Source organism: Priapulus caudatus, unplaced genomic scaffold (assembly GCF_000485595.1).
Source record: "Priapulus caudatus unplaced genomic scaffold, Priapulus_caudatus-5.0.1 Scaffold167, whole genome shotgun sequence".
Taxonomy (NCBI): Eukaryota; Metazoa; Priapulida; class Priapulimorpha; order Priapulimorphida; family Priapulidae; genus Priapulus; species Priapulus caudatus.
Window position 1 is genome coordinate 285767 of NW_014577228.1, and position 13966 is coordinate 299732.

At 42.3% G+C, this 13966-nt stretch overlaps 2 protein-coding genes across 3 annotated transcripts in view; one reads left to right on the top strand and one right to left on the bottom strand.

The window, feature by feature from the left end:
- Positions 1–102: 102 nt before the first annotated feature.
- On the bottom strand, positions 103–11536 carry LOC106806557 (vacuolar protein sorting-associated protein 33A-like). 2 transcript variants are annotated; one of them, XM_014808545.1, is made up of 15 exons: positions 11403–11536; positions 9915–9980; positions 9205–9332; positions 8383–8572; positions 7949–8065; positions 7574–7748; positions 5841–6034; positions 5633–5723; positions 4878–4952; positions 4635–4714; positions 4374–4460; positions 4056–4187; positions 2598–2772; positions 2340–2459; positions 103–753 (listed from the first exon to the last, which is right to left on the bottom strand). In XM_014808545.1, the coding sequence occupies exons 1-15, from the start codon at positions 11502–11504 to the stop codon at positions 644–646; spliced, it is 1842 nt and encodes a 613-aa protein (XP_014664031.1). In that variant the 5' UTR covers positions 11505–11536; the 3' UTR covers positions 103–643. The 2 variants fall into 2 exon arrangements, with proteins under 2 accessions (XP_014664031.1, XP_014664032.1); XM_014808546.1 differs by lacking the exon at positions 9915–9980.
- Positions 11537–11711: 175 nt separating this feature from the next.
- LOC106806558 (S-phase kinase-associated protein 1) overlaps positions 11712–13966 on the top strand; it is an 11292-nt gene continuing 9037 nt past the window's right edge. The window contains exon 1 of the mRNA XM_014808547.1: positions 11712–11791. The gene's annotated coding sequence lies outside the window, so the exon portion shown is untranslated. The remainder of the gene's footprint in view (positions 11792–13966) is intronic.

A 13966-nucleotide genomic window follows, 5' to 3' on the forward strand; every position in this document is an offset into this window, starting at 1 on the left:
TTTATAGTTTTTGCTTTAGGTACTAAGTACTTTTATACATCTATGTTTAAAAAAGACAAATGGAACAGAAAAAAAAGAGAAAAGGAAAAGAAAAGATTTACAGAATGTTTACATGTTTCACAACAAATTTATTTTACAAGTTGAGTGATAGCAACATCCATAAAGCCTCAAAGTGTTATGCAGCACACAATGACGAAATAAGATGATGTAATAATGCGTATAGTATGTAATAATACATACACGTATTACGTATGTATACATTACGTACGTAACTTATACATAGGATCAGGAGTGAATAATAATAGATTATTATTATCACTAATCTATTATTATTCACTCCTGGTAGTATGTAATAATACGTACAGTCACAATATAAGATAAATTTCTGCATGTAGCATGCATAGAACAGTTGGATATTATATTTAAGATACATTTGGCAAGCACACGAACGCACATGTAGAAGCCAAAAACTTGAAACTACCTAGCCAACAATTTATTTATTCTCTTCCAATCATATACAGCTAATAATGCAATTATTTGCATGATTTCACACATGATTTCTGGCTCACCCAGGTACCATATATAACAGGGGCACACATCTAAGATGGAACAGGAATGTGTCTGTAGCTTGGACGAACTCGGATCACCGGCGTAGGTCCGCTATAGGAATCGTTGGAATAGTCTCAGATACTGAATCGAGCCAAGTGTCTCCATTGATGATCTTTGTCGTTGCAATGATGTATTCAGTAGAACCTGGGAACAATGAATTGAAATTTGAGCTATGTCAGTTCCGCATGTCTATAAAACCATGACATTTTTGTAAGAAATCGTCAAATAGACGACGTTAACACGTAACTTTCAATACAATGTCTTCCAACTTTCACACAAGCAGTGAGCTTCCACACCCTTATGAATGCCACATTCCTTGAATACTCCCAGCAACTGTTTGTTGACATACTGTATAATTATGATGTCACATCATTCAATAGCTGAATTTGCACTACATGCATTTGGCATCACGGTCCCTGACATTTCTTTTGTTAAATTAAACAAGTGCCGCAGAGCGACAGCGCTCATCTAACGTCTACTGCGGTGACTCTGTGGTGGAGTGGTGGGATTCTAGTAAACCCTGTTAGTCCCAAATGTGTTCACATACACGCCGAAACAGTGGAATGCACAGGGATGGTATCAGGAACCTTCTCAAAAGAATGTTCGTTGGGATCGTTATGAAAGTTGCCACGAGATGGCGCGTACGTTTAAGTGTCTTCAGATTAAAGATGGAAGCTCCCATCATACGTAGTAGCAACAACTATCTGCAAGACAGAATAGGTAAGCACTCATCCATTTACCTACGCAAGCCTACAGGCTGCAATAGAGAGCTGCCACCTGTAACCAATTAACGCAGGCAAAAACTCCACAGTACCACCAACACATGCACTGGCAGTAGCCACTGGCAGTGGCATACGTTACATGTAACATACTGACAGTACAGAATGCCATAGAAATTATACGATTTAAGGAGCATAAACCTTCTTTAACCAAATTTAGCTTTTGAAATTTCACTGTGACATTGTAGCCTCATACATCCAGGCATGTATAGATTCTACTAGCAAACCCGGCAGTCAAATTCTTTCTAACAGACAGTCAACAAATCCATGTTTAACCCTCCTCTTGAGGGTCAAAAGGTTATCTGACACTTACTCTTCACATGTCAGCAGAAAGTAGATTTCATGGTCCTTTCAATAATGCCATAAAAATGCTAGGTCACCGCTGAAACAAAAAAGTTTTTCAATCGCTCCGTCAGACCATGTCCTCAGAAAATGTCTAAAATCTGCCCTGTGCCCATTGACCTTTGACCTGTGACCTCCAATTTCGGCACAGTGATGGCTTTTCCTACCATGATGCTATACACCGACTATCACGAGCCTAGGTCGAGCCGTTTAGATTTGTGCCGCAATTCTGCATTTCCTCCCTATACCTTAAGTTAAGGAGTGAATGTTCCCCCTTCTTTTACACCTTTTGACCTTTGACCTTTGACCCCCAGCTTCGACATCCCAACTCGTTTTCGGATTACCCCCCCACGTCCCGAATATCGTGACCGTACGTCGAGCGGTTAAGATTTGTGCCCAACTGTTGACGGACGCACGGACGATCATGCGATTCTACAAGCTGCATCTGACTATGTCAGATGAGCTAAAAATGACAATTAGTGCACAGGTAGTTTGAGAGACAGAAGACAGACAACAGACAGAAATGGAGATCTGGCGGTCGTTGCTGCCCTAGGTGCCACCATTGTGTAGAAGGAAGGAGGATAAAAGAAGAATTAATCACAAACGTACTGTCTTCTTGGTGGGAAAGAAACCGCAGTGCAGCAATCTCTGCATAGGTGACGCCACCGAGGAAATACACCAACATGATCTTCTTGTCTTCTTCACTTTGTAGAGATGATACAGAACCACCTGTAGCAACATATTACATAGTGTATTAGCAACTAGCCTTATATGGCTGCAATACTAAATGTCTATAAGTTGAGCAATACATGACTATTTCTATCAATTAGTGTGTAATCTGATTTAACTACAATGAAATGTTCTTACGCTTTTTTTTCAATCCAGTGGGTATTTCCTGAGAGACTTCTATCTTGGGTCCTGGCAGCAGATCCATGACTTCCTCTATGGTTCTCCAGCCCTGGCCAGGCCTTGCAAGAAACTGCGCTAACCTGACCAACACTGGAGCATAGCCACTATACACGTATGATACATCGGTCGGACTCTGAAACAGGATTATACTTTCTAAATATCCAACTGTCGTCAACATTAGCATCTACATGAACCACTACTTAATCATCACCAAACCAGAGAGACCGTGTACAAGATGGCGTTGCGCAAAAGATGCGTTGTTACCCGACTGCCGAGAGCGGTTAAGCCGCGAACTTCCGCGGGACTGGGCGCACGCGACCGCGGGGTGTTGTACACATGTAGCATCTCGCGCTGCCCGCTATACGAATTCGCGCGCCATAGGAGGGCGGGCGCGCGAATCCGTATAGCGGGAAGCGTAACATCGTGCAGTTTTCGTCAGATGTACACCGGCTTGACTACGGCGGCCTTGGGGGAGGGCATTTTCTGCTGCTGCTGCTTTGCTGCTCCAGAGCCGCGCTGCAGCAGCTAGCAGGGACCAGTATTTGGTGCTGCTGCTGGTTTGCCACGCCAGCCACGCCAGCGCAGGTGCTCGCACGACGTGCCGTCGCCACGGGCAGCGCGGGGTCAGGAGGTTGGTCGAAACATGCCACGTACGCAGCCAAGGGCGCCGCCGCGGCGGCGGTTTTGCAAATAGCATTTAGACCGCGCCAGCCCACGTGGAGCGCCGTACGCATCGACGTTAAAAGCTCTGTGATAGATGTGACGCTATATTCGGCAGTAGCCCACGTCATCGCGTAGCGGCGAATGAGCGAGCGCATGGTCGCTGAGTGACAGCATTTCCTGGGGTTTCTTGTAGGAGCCACTACGTCTTAGCCATGAGGCGCGCCACCCCCAAAAAAGTTTAGGGGCCTCTAGAAGTCCATCGCGAAATGTTCGTTTAATTGCGCCCAGTTTTCGCGGAGTTAGTTTTCAGACCCCTGTCTAAAGTATCTGTCTAAATGGACAAAAAGAGGGCGGCGTATTCGTTGTGGGGGCGTGGCTTCACCGCGAGCTGTGCGCTGCGCGCAATAACGGGGGCCGCATGTCCGTCAAGAAAACATGCTAAAATAAATTGTTAAACCCTTTTTAGATACACAGACTTGTACAGCCACCACTGTACACGAGGGCCATTCAAGCAAAGCCCCATAAGTGTCCTGTAATGACAGGTTTCTGTTTTATAGAATTTATTTCGTTACGTAACTGCCACTCATGGGAAAGGCTCAAGGTGTACGTTCTTAATAGACAACTCACTATTCCACAGAAGGATCCGGTAACCCAGACGTAACTATAAGCTTATCTAGTTACAATTTATATTATCTGCAAAGCGATCAGATAAGTGATTACACGTACATGCTCATTAACATGTTCATTAATTACCTGTTCACTGACATCCTCGATGATAAGTCGAAGGCCCTTGCGTATTGCTCCATAAGTTCGGTTTGTTTGCACTTTGAGGAGACCAGCTTTCTCCAAGTTTGAAAGTGTCAATGTGTGCTGAAATCCATACGTCTGCAAAATGGTAAATTATAGTATGGACAGGATTCTGTGATCACAACGTTTATCACATTGCATTTATGACGCCCACACATATTCTACCTTTCCCCGCCATTCTTCTTGCATAAACATAGCTCGTTTACATGGTTTCCTAGGAGATCATATATCTCTAACATATTTTAGACAGAAAAACATTGATACCTGCAAGATTTCTCTTTTGTAGTATTCCAGGTTCTTCTGTTTGAAACCATTGTTAGCCACACACTGTAGGCAGAGCAGCCGTAGTACCTGCACTTATAAATGACAGTTAAATATGAGAGTTACGGACAAGTTTTTGTTCCGTAAACGATCGATTAACAAAGTGTAGGAAGCATTAAGGTGACATACTATATACGACATAGCCTGGGTTACACAAAGTTTTGAAAGAGACATAGATATTATACTGGGTATAGCAACTCTGACCTTAGTCAGTGGCTCCTGCTTTGCTATGCAATCCTCGATAAATGGATGAATTTTATCTGTTTCCAAACCATTCATGAACTCTGAAAGCATAACAAAAAGTCACCTTCCCAAAGATATGACCACTAAACAGTATAGGCTCGACCATTAATGCAGTTCTTCTATTGTCACTTCATACATTTAACAACTTCTCTGTGTATTAATTGTAGTTTTTTCTCTTCAATATTTTAAGAAGCGGGTATAGACCTTGTTGCGTATGTAGTGCCTCTATAAATTCGTCTGTGTCTGTCACTTCCTTTACTAGTTCAGCAATGGAGGTATCTGAAAATATGAAACAATACCATTATTTCTTAAATTCTCTCACTTCAAAAAATATACTAAAAATAATCAAAGTCGCAGCGACTGGTCCCAGCCCTTAACAACTTGTCGAAATTGATATCCTTCCTCATTACACAATGGCAGACATTTTAACCGTGTAAACTTCAAGACGGGCGAATTTTGCATGGTCTTGCCATTGACTTCGAAGTCCTGTGCTAAGGATAGGAAAATGTTTTCTTTTAGCTGGGCATTCTTGCACAACAAATGACCCAGATCTTATACATCGTATTTCCTTAAACACATAAAATGGCCTGTTCGACAGATGCCATTCCAATTCATAGACAACTGAGATTTCTTTAAACTAATTTCGTTAGAAAAAGTTTTTGTCACGTGCCGGTGAAAACATTATCTACGACTGTGATTAGCTAATTAAAAAGTGTCGCGTGACTATGTCGCTGGAAATCAGAAACGATTCTAAATCGTTTTGTCGTTACAGTTGTCGCCGGATGTTATCGCGTGCGTGTGCAACTGCTCATTGAGAAATAGCTTTAAATTTTCAAAAAACCCCTCAAACTTGGCCATAGCTGTTACTACAGTGTCTTGAAGCATGTTTAAATGAATAATAGTTAGATCATCTTACTACTATTACTACATGTTGACATGATAATCAAGTTAGGACTCACGGTTTGCCAACGACTCCTTCGCAGCTTGGATATGTGGAAGTTTGGAGACAAACTGCTTTATTTCACCAACGGTTTTTGCTCCGTGTCTCTCCTGCAATCGATTACACACAAGACAACATTGTAATTGCCTGTGTTGGTGGGTCTAAAACAGTGAAACATTTTAATAATATGAAGGGATCCACATCTCATTCATCACTTATTTACCCACCTCAAACTGAGCTGATATAGCTTTGGCTTTGCGGCTCAACACTTGCCCGACTGCATTGAAATTCCTGTCCCGTATATCAGCATAAAGCTCCTCGAGAGAATTCAGAATGAATTTCTTTGGTTCGGGCACCATGGCAGAGGCACCACCGTGCACATCTGCTGACGAGAACTTTTCCATCGGCAGCTGAACAACCGCTAAAGTTTGGAAAATTCACATAAATGCAGAATACCACATAAGATCACATTTACGCACACAATATTACAACTCGTAATACCCCCGTCACACCGGGGTGGCGTCCTTACTGCGCTGCTACGGCGACGGAAAATGGGCCCAGAGCGCGCCAAGGTCGCCATAAGCGTGGTATAAGCGTGGTGGAAACGCCAGACATCGTGCTGTGGTCGCCATGGTCGCCAATGATCGCCGAGTCACGGCGTTTGTTTTGAGCATGTTCAAAACAAACGCCAAGGTTCGGCGATCTGAACTGGAACGCGGTGAGAACGCGGTGGGGTCGCGAAGGTCGTCAGACAAGCGTCGTAACATCTCCATAAACGTAGTACACGCGCAGAAAACGCGTGGCAAAGACGCTGCAAAAATGGTAACATTTTCAACGGCGAATTCATGGATCTGTCTCATCCGATCTGCCGAACTGTTTCATGCCGATCTGTTTCGGCCACGGCCTCAGCCTCTGGTAGCTTGTTTCTTCGGCATCGTGTTTCTACTCAGCAAACGCACAACTATACAGTTAAAATTTCCGAAAATCTGACCAGCTTATATAGTCACCGTGAGAACGTGGTAGAAACGCCGTGAGGTCGCCGTGCAGTCGCGATACACGTAGAAGACGCGTGGTAAGAACTCCATGAGCATGGTGAGAGCGCCGCGGGAACGCCGGTGATCGCCGTTGCAAAGCCCATAGATCTCAATAGAAACGCCATAAGCGCGGAGAGGTCGTGGCGGGCGCGCCGTGAGAACGCGGTATGATCGCACAGGTCGCGGTAAGAGCGCGGTTTTTTTCAAGTTTGTAATTTGTTGGGACTTTTTCTCGCGTTGTGCTCACGTTTGCCGGCGACCTTGTACATTTTCTGGTCGCCGTACGGTCGCGGATGGTCGCCGTCCGGTGTGACGGGGGTATAAAGCACCAGTAACATTCTCGCATAGTTTCTCTCTTTCCTGCTAGCTTTATATTACTCGATTCATTTATGTTTGTGTGGTATCAAGTTTATGGTTGTGTAAGATCAAGCTCTCTCGAGATTCAACAACTACAAGGTTCGATACCAACCCACTCGGTTATTCATCCATGTTTCATTAAATCTAATTAAATCCCCGAGTTAACCTTCACTGCACTGAGTCACAAGCTAGCTAACTTGTAGCTCTACCTCCTCTGTGCTAACCCTTAGTTCTTCTGCCTAAAGGTGGCAGCACTGCATTAGGCAACACAGCCATTGCATACAAGTCATATACTACAATTGTATATTAAATAAATAAACATACACACATATGCACGCACGCACGCACGCACGCACACACACATATATATATATATGTTATCTTACAGGATTTAATGCCATTCTCTGTAAAACGTGACATTTTGGCAAAACTAGAGATGTCAGTGCTATGTTCTGTGCGTAACTGTGTCTAACATTGTTACACAGAGAGTCACTGCACAAAGAAATTAAAGACAAAAGAAATGAATCAAAAACCCTGAAAGATTGGCAGTACTACACCACAGCACTCACTATTTTTGATGCCAAATATCTCGTCAATCAGTCCCTCGTACGTGAGCTGTGTTGCGAGTGGAGTAAGCAGGTCGACGGTTCTGTCCAGCAGCAGCAGAGAGTCGATCTGAGGCACGATCTGTGGCTCGCTGCCTCCCAGCTCTCGCCGCATCCTTAGCATCATGTCACAAACGTGCTAATTGGATAAATTCACAAACTGCCAGTACACCAGACGAGGATCACATACCACAAACTGTAAAGCAGTGCAAATTGCAAGATGTATTAGAGGACAATATGACTATTAAATAGTACTTTTCTATTCAGTATTTCTTTTTCGTATGGACAGAGGATTTTTCTAAGCACCATAATTTTCCTCATTTTCCTACAGGGACTTACCTTTGCCCACTGACCCTTTCCATGTATGTAAGGAATAACACCATAAAGAGCTTGAAGAGTCATGAGTGACTTTGCAGCATTGTACAATGATGTGTAGTCCTCATGTATGCAACATTCCTAAAGGTGAACCCATTAAAAAAAAAAAAAAAAAAAATTTTTAATTAGAATACAAATAGTGAAAAACTATTGCCCTGCTGAGTGTTGTAAACGAATTCTTGCACTAAAACGTGTTAACATTTGTTCGTGCATTTAACGTTCTAACAAACGTTCAACATTCTACTTTCTGTCATTTAATTTCAGTACAATTCGATGTTCTTGTCTCATATCCCCCTATGCAACCTGTTGCAACTCAACATGGCTGGTAAATCTACATCCAGTGGAGTTACATGGATGCTATTTGAAATTGTAAGTGCATGAACAGTGGCATTGCTAACCCGGAATGAACCCTCCAATTCCATGGAAAGAAGGTCACTGTCAAACGGAAACATCTCCAGAGAGTATTCGTCGACTGTTTTGAAAGTGCCGTACACTCCCAACTCCTGTAGCTTACGTTCGCACAGCAATGTTTTCCGAGGAACAAAGAACATGTGGAACTCCTTCTTGGGACCAGGAGCTGTCTCCTCCCTGCAAACACGCGTGAGATGATGCACAGCTACATGACATCGGCAAGCACCATGGTCAAAATACATGAATACTAATACAGGTTAGACCGTTAGACAATGGTAATCTGGCACCCTTGGGATTAGAGAGGTGGCTCAACAATGAAAATTCCAACCCACTACAGGTAAAATCTTCGGTAGCATGAGTAAAGATAATTTACATGTGTGTACTATTACTTCGTGGTCCAAGCCTTTGTGAAATGTAGGGTTCGGTTCACGTAAGTTATGTAGTGACAGTGGAATTTCCTACTGCTGTATATTTTAAGCAGCACATAAAATTTGTTACAGGGAAACAAACTCGGAGTTTTTAGACACTGAAATTGTAGAACGGATTTTCACAGTTTTTATCAGAGATACCCACCCAATTCAATGCACATGGCTTCTCTGGTTATCTCGCTGGAGTACAGCTAACGTACACAGCTACAATATTACAAACAGCTTTCCGGGACAAAATCTGTTACGGAAATGAAAGTAATACGTACAGTTACTAAGAACCTATGCTCTACAATTAGAGCAAAGGAACGGAAAAAAAACCCAAATGATTATTTTGTGCAAGGTGGTAAATGATAATTGTGCTTTTATTAAGACGATACTTACTTGCGAACATTATCCGCAACTATCTCCATCAGTGCAAGCTTTGGCTGCACGATGAAGATGATGTTTTGGACATTGGTTTGCTGCAGTTTTCCGAATGTGAGAGGGAACATTCTTGTGACATCGTGATCCTTATATGAAAGCAAACCAAACAGAAAACTTAATTGTGCTCCATTGGTATCCATGCCATCTGATTAGTTTATTAGTTTATTACTGACGGTCAGAAGCTTGCAAGCTCATATTGATATATATTTTTGCCAATGTACCATCAATAAATAAATAAATAAATAAGAATAACATTATAATATGACATGAGGTATAGTAGCTGAGTTTTTTCAAAATGGTTCTTAATAGGTTAACAATAAATTTAATCAGTGAGAACTCGCTGTAGTTTAGTAACAGCGCACATTTTACCATACCCCCCGCCCCCCAAAAAAACGTGATGCCTTGTCGTCTTTTAGAGTACTTTACTATCAGTTGCTCTCACAGTTTCACGAGTGTAAATTATTATCCCTCTGCCTGTTGTGGGTGTCATGTTTAGTGAGCATTAATTCATAGCCATTTAGTGTGAAATCTTCCAGCGTGATATTTCTATAGACATTTGGCTTGACATCAGTAACTGCTACGATGTCAGGTTTAATGTCAGCCTTTTGCTCAAATTCGTCCCTGTTATAAGACTGCTGTCGCTACAATGTTACTGTCATTGTACTTACTTTGAGCAAAGCATACTCTGCAATCAATCCAAATGGGCCAGTAAGGCTATCATCCCATATTACTGCCTGGTAGGAATACAAAAATACATGTACATGCAGCTTTTAGAAATACATAGCACAGACACTTGGAATATTTCAATAATTGTTGTTGTTGTTGTTGTTTATTGTGTGCCCACTGGGTGGGTATGAAGAGATTCACAGTTTTTACTGGCGGGTGCCGCCGCGTGCAAGGCTCTCTTCTTGACACCATTTCCACACTCTGTCTCTTTTTTGCTGAGTGCTAAGCACAGAAGCAGTGTGTACCATTTTTCAAGTCTTTGGTATGACCCGGCCGGGAGTCGAACCCCTGACCTTCCACAGACGAGGCGAGCACTCTACCATTGAATAGTATATGGAGTATTCTTGTTCTCCTGGTATTTCTCTATATTCTTGTTGTTTCTGCACAGCGGCGTGCATGTAGTGTACTTGTGTGTTGTAGAGGAGCATTTAAATGACATTTACAAAAAATTATCAGTAATAATATGTGAAAGAGAGTAGATAAATATGATTAAGACATTGTCATTGGTATTAAATACATTAAAGGCTCATAATGCGCATCCAAACGCTAATTTCTCCAGTACTAGACTAGCAAATACTTCGTGTCATGCATAATCACACTACCTTATGACAAAATAAACTCTAGTTGCTCCCATTTCACTGCGCGTTTGCTTAAAACCCATAAGAAAGAGGTGAGAAAACTGGCATTCTGGCGCAAACGCCGACTGTTTGCCAAACAAAATAGCCTCGAAGTGGTGACGTGACGTCACATGTTTTTATCTTTGCTGCGCCCGTACCGCTGTACCGCAGCACCGCTGCATCATGCATGGTTGCTTGGGGATTGGGGAAACTGTCAACAACATCGGAGAATTTCAACAACATTGGAGGTATTTTCAAAATACCTTTTATAAGACAACGCGCAGTGAAATGGGAGGAACTAGAGCCATGATAAGGTAGTATGATTATGCATGACACGAAGTATTTGCTAGTCTAGTACTGGAGAAATTAGCGTTTGGATGCGCATTGTGAGCCTTTAAGATTAAAGTCATTATGATTTGGTGTTTATTTACCAGCATTTTATTATTGAAATGTTCCAAGTGCCTGTGGTGGATAGCGTCTTTTGCGCGTAGCCACGTAGCAGCAGGGGTGTTGACACATTTTTAACTGTGCTTGTTGTACCCAAACTTGGAATCTGCACAATCTCGAGATTGTGCAGCGATTGGGCTGCCCAAACTGCGGATTCCCTAGTTTGGCTGACCAATCTCAAGATTGGTTGCCCAAACTGCGGATGCGCTGAAATTCCAAGTTTGTGCAAGATTCCAAGTTTGGGCACAACATGCTCAGTCCGAGTTTTACTTTTACTAGTACTAGTAGTAGTAGTAGTATTACGAAAATGAAGCCTAATCGAAATTACTTTTCAAAGAAGCCAATAGGTACAGAGTTATATGTTACCTTCGTGCCTATGCATTTGTCAAGACATTCTAGCAGTTCTCTTCGAGCAGATTCTCTTAAAATCGACAAATTTACCCTGCTAGAGCTCAAGTGGGCTGACATGTTTGGCTACCCAAATATAGCGGCGAGTTTCTCAAACGCAAGCGTTTAACGGTATCGTCCATTAGTTAGTCATTCTGCGAATATTTACGTTATAGTAGGATAGTAAAGTTAATATAACAAATAAATAATAAAAACAATATGTATATATATAAATATTTAGTCGCTTGAACAAATTTTTTACACGTTTTCAAGAAAACCACAAAATTTGTGACGTCATATTCGCGTAGTGAAAGTTTCGTTCTCATTTTGTTTTCTAAAGTATTTCTATCTCATACTCATAGCGCACGGTAATGTTGCTTAAATACATTATTGTATGTAGTGTGTGTCATTATTTATTCCTAGATTAATGTCAATTGCGTTTTAATCATGTAATAATCAATAATTGTATTATTTATAGTGTTCGCGTTGAATGAAGTGACAGTGTCATGGCGACTGTCTGAACGAGCTTTTGAAATCCATTTTAGTAGTACTAGTAGAAGTTGAACAGTTATCTGGTCTGTGATTTATATAGTACATCATACTAGTGATTTCCGGCACTTTGACTAGTTTTAAGTTGATCTATTCTAACAGTAACAGTAACATAAATATAATCGCATAGATGTGTAACTGTAACTTCTGGATCTGTATCTGTATAGTTTACTGCGTAGCCCACGGTTACGTGGATTATAACGCAGGGACATTCCGTAATAAATTAACGTCCAGGGCTATAGCTAGCCATGAGGTGTGACCTAGCTTAAACTAGTAGTACTAGTACTAAGTAGTAAGTTGTAGTTGTAAAGACTAAAGAGTAAAGTGAATAATTGCTGAATGTGCATTGATTCATTGGCATTGCTTGCTTTCCAAAAAATCTCTAGTTGGCTTTAACCTCATGACCTTATAAACATAACCTTTCAATGTCCAAGGGACAATATCAGAGACAGAGCGAGGCAAAGCTGATTACGTGATCAACACTGCAGATTGCAGTAGAAAAAGCCTAAATTTTGCAAGTAATTAAACCCAATTCCCAAACTCTATTTCGAATGTCGCCATAGCTGATGTAACACAGAATAGCCAAAAAGAATAGATAAACGTCTGCCTTGCTTGCAGTAAGTAGTCCCTGGCAATTGCTGCTTATTTACCTATTTTATAGTCACATGCCATTATCTGAGACTAAGTAAGTAACAATAAGTTGTAGAATTGTCACTATCAGGGTTAGACACTAACCATTTAAGTTCATTAGTCCACAGGACTAGTAAAAGAAAAAATGTACTAGTCCTTCCAAGATTCTACTAGTCCTGCCGAAGGACTCTTACTAGGCGCAGAGCGACGAGAATTGTGATTTGCCAGGAGGTAGGTGGGGTAGGAGGGTGGAGCCCCCCTTCTGCTAGGGGGTACAGGGGGTCTCTCCCAGGGTACAAGGAGTGTCCCCCAGAAAGGTTTTGTAAAAGACATTCAATTGTATAAAATACATGTAACTTTGATATGGATCATAGGATTAAAATTAAAATTTAAAAAAATTTTAATTGGAAAATAAAATTTCGGCCTCCTTTGATGAGGAATCTGTGGATCCGTCACTCATCACAGCAAGGAATTTGGCCTCATTTATAGCTACAAACTGTTCCCGGTGCCTTGTATCGGCTATCGCCGTAATGAACCTCTGGCAGGCCTTGTCAGTGAGGTAAGTGCTGCCGACATCTAACCCCTTGGCCTTGTCAAGCTGGCACAGCTTGACGTAATCAGTGTAGGACCTGCTATTTCCAATAGCATGTGCATTTCTAATGGGGTTCGCCATTTACTAATCGCTGGATAGATGGCGCGCGTGCACTGTTCGGTATGGGTGTTGCTATCCCCCGGGCGTGGAGGGACAGTCACGTGATACAGTTGACGTATATTTCAAAGTTCAAATCTTCCACAGAAAGATTCCACAGTAATACCTCCGTACTAGACATGGCCTTATATCCCTAACCCTAACCCTAACCCTAACCCTAACCCTAACCCTAACCCTAACCCTAACCCTAACCGTAACCCTAACCCTGATCCTAACCCTAATCCTAACACTAGTGCTGCCACATTGCGGTACTGTCCCTCCACGCCCGGGGGATAGCATTTTCCTCCGGTATCACTGCTAAACAATGGCGTCTAGTTACGAAGGAAAAACCGTAAATGAATTGAAATCAGAGTTGCAAAGTAGAGGTGCAAAGACATCTGGGAGGAAAGCTGATCTGCACGTACACGTATGCTTGCGTGCGTGCGTGCGTGCGTGTGCACGTACACGTGCGTGCGTGCGTGCGTTTGCGCACGTACACGCGTGTGCACGTACACGTGCGTGTGCACTTTCATCACCTCTTCGCCACACACCATTTCAATCTCAGTTCTGGGTCACTTGGGCCCCCACTGTTTCGCGAACAGGCATGGTCCTTGCATTTCTTTTTGCTAGGATCTTTCTGTGCCCCTTGGAAGCATCATGCGCATTAACAGTTTCC